Source organism: Danaus plexippus, chromosome 25 (genome assembly GCF_018135715.1).
Source record: "Danaus plexippus chromosome 25, MEX_DaPlex, whole genome shotgun sequence".
NCBI classification, from domain to species: Eukaryota; Metazoa; Arthropoda; class Insecta; order Lepidoptera; family Nymphalidae; genus Danaus; species Danaus plexippus.
Genome location: NC_083553.1, coordinates 4,554,036 through 4,560,035, shown reverse-complemented (window position 1 = coordinate 4,560,035; position 6,000 = coordinate 4,554,036). Strand labels below are relative to the sequence as shown.

Here is a 6,000-nt window from a genome sequence, read left to right as displayed (position 1 = left end):
CTTTTCAAAACGTATAAATTATTTTATTCTATTATTAACAATATGTACAGTCTAAATAATTTTTATTAAAATTATTGCACAATATTTTAATTGAAATAAAAAAAATCTTACTTAACAAAAAAAAAAATTTTACATTATCTACGTATTTGTCACAATGAGTGTAAATCCATCCTATAAGAAGTAATTAAGTTCATAAATAAAAGATTTTCAATAGGTTTTGATAAGTTTTAAAAACAAATGAACTAGAGTTTGTCAAGTCTATTTAGTAATAAGCCTAAAATTTTATTTAAATTCAAATCACTTGTTCTTATTTATTTCGTCTAAAAAACAGCGAAAGCACTGCATAATATGATCATTTAAAGGAAAACGAATAAACCAAACTGTAGAAAAGTAATATCTAAAATGTTATCTGTGAACTTGTGCTGCCATCTGTGATGGTTTAGTTAACGTCAAAACTACTTTAAATAAAAACGTTAGTTCTGTTCTGCACTAAATAGCGTTGTTTTATTATAGGTTATGGGCCCAGAAAATTAATGAAAAGTAGTGTTTTAACAAGTATTTCGTCACGGTACGAGTGTTAAAAAGACTGTTTCGACACGCGTTTACACTGTGTTGTGTAGATTGGCTGGACATTCGTGAAATAAAAGTATTTTATTCAGAATTACGATGGCGGCAAACTACTTGGTAAATGTACCCAAATTACGCGGGCGGGAAAATTACAGCGAGTGGAGCTTCGCGGCAGAGAATTTCCTAATCCTTGAAGGCATGAAACATTGTGTAAAGCCAGAAGGAGCTGTAGTAGGAGCTGCAGACGACGAGAAAACTCGAGCAAAATTGATTATGACAATCGACCCGTCTTTGTTTGTACATGTGAAAAGTGTAAGAACAACGAAAGAACTCTGGGATAAACTACAACAGTTATTCGATGACAACGGTTTTTCAAGAAGGATAAATCTGTTACGGAATCTAATTTCGATAAGATTGGAAAACTGCAGTTCAATGACGTCCTACGTGACTCAAATTATTGACACGGCTCAAAAATTAAGTGGCACGGGTTTTGAAATAAATGACCAGTGGACAGGCTCATTGTTATTAGCAGGATTGCCGGATCGATTTTCACCGATGATCATGGCAATTGAGCATTCAGGCATTAGCATAACGGCTGATTCTATCAAATCGAAATTGTTAGACATGGAGTCAACCATAGAGGAACGTGATGAAGTTGGCGGCGCGTTCGCAGCTCGTTCGAATTCTAAGTACAAGAAAAATAAAATGGCATCAAGAAAAAATGTCAATGTTGGTAGCACTGCCGATACGTCAAAGTCAAACGTGACATGTTACAGATGTAAACAAAAAGGCCATTATAGAAATCAATGTACTAATAACGAAAATAACGCGTCGAACTTCAAGGAAAAACCCCGAATGCAGTCTAATGCGTTTAGTGCTGTGTTCCTGAGCGGGAATTTCAGTAAAAATGCATGGTATATTGACTCTGGAGCCAGTGTACACCTTACGGCAAATGAAAGTTTGGTTATGAATGCGTCGTATGATCAGAAACAGGAAATTATCGTTGCGAACAGTGAAAAGTTGTCAGTTTTGTGTTCTGGCGATGTGAAAATTATAACTACAACTGGTGATATTGATTACGAAATTATGGTTGAAGACGTTTATTGTGTTCCAAGTCTGGCGACTAACTTGCTATCAGTCAGCCAACTCATAAGCAAAGGAAACAAGGTATCTTTTTCTGATAGTAGTTGCTCGGTATATAACAAAAATAATAAGTTAGTAGCAACAGCATTACTAGAAAATGGAGTGTACAAAGTAAACTTACAAAACCAGGAACATTTGGCTGCATCAGTTGTATCAGGTGTTACATGGCATCGCAGATTAGGACACATTAATAAAGACTACCTGAATCAGATGAAGACTGCAGTACAGGGTATGTCTTTTGATGAAAAAGTGGATATTGGTAAATCTTCATGTGATACATGTTGCGAAGGCAAACAGTGTCGGTTACCTTTCAAGAGTATCAATCAGAGAAGCAGTGACCTATTAGATATAGTCCATACAGATATCTGTGGGCCTATGGAAAATATATCCATAGGAGGATCCAAATACTTCTTGTTGTTTGTCGATGATTGTAGTCGAATGGTGTTTGTTTATTTTCTAAAACACAAGAATGAGGCTTTGAGGTGTTTCAAAGAATTCAAAGCCCAGGTGGAAAATCAAACTAAGAAGACAATCAAAGTATTAAGGAGTGATAATGGATTAGAATACTGTAATAAAGAGTTTGACAATTATTTAAAAGGTGCTGGCATAATACACCAAAAAAGTAATCCATACACACCGCAGCAAAATGGATTATGTGAGCGATTCAATCGTACTATTGTTGAAAAGGCAAGATGCTTACTCTTTGATGCCAACCTAGGGAAAGAATTCTGGGGTGAGGCTACTAACACGGCAGTATATCTACAGAATCGAAGCGTGGCTGCAGCATTGGGTAATAAGACACCGTATGAGATATGGACTGGCTGTCAGCCCGACATAAGCCATATCAGAATCTTCGGTAGTACTGCAATGGTCCATGTAGCTAAAGAGAAGCGCAAGAAATGGGACAAGAAGTCAGAAAAATGCATTCTCCTTGGATATCCAGAAAACATAAAGGGATACAGGCTGTATAACCCAGAAACAAAGAAAATATTGACTAGTAGAGATGTGGTTATGATAGAGCAGGAATCAAAATCTGAATGTCAGATGGAAGTTTCCTCTCAGAGTTTTGATTCAGTGGGGGAAGAAGAAGTTAATATAGATGAACCAAACTCGGAATCTGACCACACAGATAGCTCAGAGGACACATTTCTGGATGTGGTTGATGAGACATATAAACCTAGTGATTCTGAAGCTGAAGATATCCCGCAGATTAGACCTCAAAGACCTACACGAGAGAGGAAGCAACCAGACAGGTTCAAATGTTCAAATTTTTGTGCTGGTGAGAGCACATATGATGATGTGACAGGATTGTCTCTTCAGGATGCCTTAGCCGGACCTGAAAAAGAACAGTGGAAAATAGCTATGGCTGAAGAGTTACAAAGTTTCAAAGAGAATGATGCATGGGAGATTAGCAATCCTCCTCAAGATGTTAGAGTTGTAAAGTGCAAGTGGGTGTTACGTAAAAAATATGATTGTGATAATAACATTCGGTTTCGTGCGCGTTTAGTGGCGAAAGGTTTTTCACAAGTTCAAGGTGTGGACTATACTGACACTTTCTCACCTGTAGTGAGGCATACCACATTGCGGCTTTTATTTGCTCTGTCTGTTCAACTTAATCTTGATATAACACATCTTGATGTGACAACTGCTTTCTTGTATGGAATTCTTGAAGAAGACATTTATATACAAATACCTGAAGGTTTTTCTGAGAAAGTAGAGAAAGGTCAAGTTCTTAAATTAAAGAAATCTATGTATGGTTTAAAACAGTCTTCAAGAGTATGGTACAAGAGAGTAGAGGAATGTCTTTTAAAAATTGGCTTTGTTAAATCTAAGATAGAACCTTGTATATTTTTGAAAACACAGGATAAGTTAAAAACTATTGTTACTCTGTATGTCGACGATTTCTTCATTTTTTCAAATGATATTATAGCTACTAAGCACTTAAAAGATGTTTTATCTGACAATTTTAAAATTAAAGATTTAGGTGAAATCAAGAAATGTCTTGGAGTAAATGTAAAAGTAAATAAATGTGAGAAAACAATATCAATAAGTCAGGAAGATTATATTGATCAGCTGTTACTTAAATTCAAAATGAGTCAATGTAAAACTGTTCAAACTCCAATGGAGACTAAGTTACATGCATCTAAAGATGAGAATAATGTAGATAAGTTATTGTTTCCTTATCAACAAATGATAGGTTCTTTAATGTATTTAGCGGTTCTTACAAGGCCAGACATTGCATTTGCAGTTAGCTTTTTAAGTCAATTTAATAATTCCTATACCAAACAGCATTGTTCATATGTAAAACGCATATTGCGATATTTAAAATTGACCAAACATTATGGTTTAAAATTTTCTGCAGATGGGAACTCTGTCATTGAAGGATTTGTAGATGCTGATTGGGGTGGGAACACTATTGATAGAAGATCCTACACGGGTTTCTGTTTCACTTTGTCAGGTTGTGTAATTTCTTGGGAGACAAAGAAACAGAAGACCGTGGCTTTATCAAGCAGTGAAGCCGAGTACATGGCTTTAACTGAAGCATGTAAGGAATCTCTTTATTTAAGAAATTTACAGTTTGAAATAACTAATAAGAAGTACACTATTGAATTATATAATGATAACCAGAGTGCATTAAAGTTAACTCAAAATCCAATCTTTCATAAGAGAAGCAAACACATTGACATACGTTATCATTTTTCTAGAGAATGTGTAAATAATAATATTGTGAATGTTAAATATTTACCATCAGCTGAGATGCCAGCTGACTTACTTACAAAGAGCTTGTGCTCTAATAAGCATTATTATTTATTGGATAAGTTGGGGGTTCAGCACATATGTTAAAGTTAATAATTGTTCATTATACTGATTTTTATCAATATAACATTGTTAGATATAGTGGGGGTGTAGAAAAGTAATATCTAAAATGTTATCTGTGAACTTGTGCTGCCATCTGTGATGGTTTAGTTAACGTCAAAACTACTTTAAATAAAAACGTTAGTTCTGTTCTGCACTAAATAGCGTTGTTTTATTATACAAACGAAAATAATTTTCTAAATTTTTGTGCTTCATCCATTAGGGTGTGAAACAGCAAGCGATTTCCAAGCCAATATTTGTTACAATATATCTGACGAATACAACAATAACACAAATTTATTGGCACATAATGAGAATTAACTATAATCATATAACTAAATATTACCTCGACACTCATTTTACCAATTATATTAAATCCAAAGTAAATGAAAATAAATCAAATGTATCCCACACCTCAAAGTGTTATTATAAAAAACTACTGTTTTATTTAATAATTAAAATATATATGTATAAGGTAGTATGAACATTAATTTAGTTTAGAATTCTATATAAAATCAAATATTTAAATTTAATTTTTCAAAAAGCCTTAAAAATTATATCAAATTCGTCAAAAATTTGCAATAATTAAATTGCTTGCAATGTCTGAAATGTTTTTATTACGAGATTTCATAGTACAAACTCAAGTTACTGCTTTTAAAATTATTCTTTTATTCATATATTATATAATTTATCCAAATGTAATAACAAAAAAATAAAAATAATAAAAAGTTAATGATCATTTATATTAATTCAATAAATCTGCATTTTCATATCTTCGTTATCTTGGAGGCTCGATGTCCGCGTGAACTAAAAATGTCTTTTTACACCTAGTGGGCGACTCTACACCATAAAAGCATACGCTCCTCTGCGGATGCACCTTCTTATAATCTACCGATGACCCTATGTTTCTTGGCAGTGTTTTGGCTTTAAAATCACTTTTGAGACAATAATCGTATAAAAGTTTTGGTCCTTCGTCAAAATGCTGACTGTAATAACCACCACAGGATTCAAATGAGACACTCTTTGATAGGTCGTAACATGTGTTAGGTTGGTAGGAACCTTCGGGGCAAGTTCGTGGTTCCTCAGGGGCCTCGCAGGGCCATGGGGCCTCGCAGGGCGAATTGCCCCACGGAGGCCCCGGAGGTCATTCTCAGCGAATCGGTTTAGAGACGATGATTACGTCAGGGGCGGATCGGGTCGTCTCTGTGCTCATCGGTCTCCGATCGGGATATTTTTTTTCTGTCAATACAAAGATTTGTAATTACTAGTTAACAATACTAAAATGGTAATAGGGAAAATAGGAATGTTTTTTTTTGCCTTTATGTTTTTATTTTTTGTTTTCATATATAGTATCAAATCTCATTAGTTACATTATTAATCGCTATTATTCAAGGTAATTTGAAACTAGTTCTCATTGAATAAGAATAATCATTA

General features: G+C 34.3%; 1 protein-coding gene across 3 annotated transcripts in view; it reads right to left on the bottom strand.

Moving 5' to 3' along the window:
- Window positions 1-5,215: 5,215 nt before the first annotated feature.
- The window catches only part of LOC116775224 (uncharacterized), a 105,417-nt gene continuing 104,632 nt past the window's right edge, over window positions 5,216-6,000 (bottom strand). For all 3 annotated transcript variants that reach the window (XM_032668075.2, XM_032668077.2, XM_061524475.1), the window contains one exon: window positions 5,216-5,805. In XM_032668075.2, coding sequence (XP_032523966.2) covers window positions 5,717-5,805 — 89 coding nt within the window. In that variant the 3' untranslated portion in view covers window positions 5,216-5,716. The remainder of the gene's footprint in view (window positions 5,806-6,000) is intronic.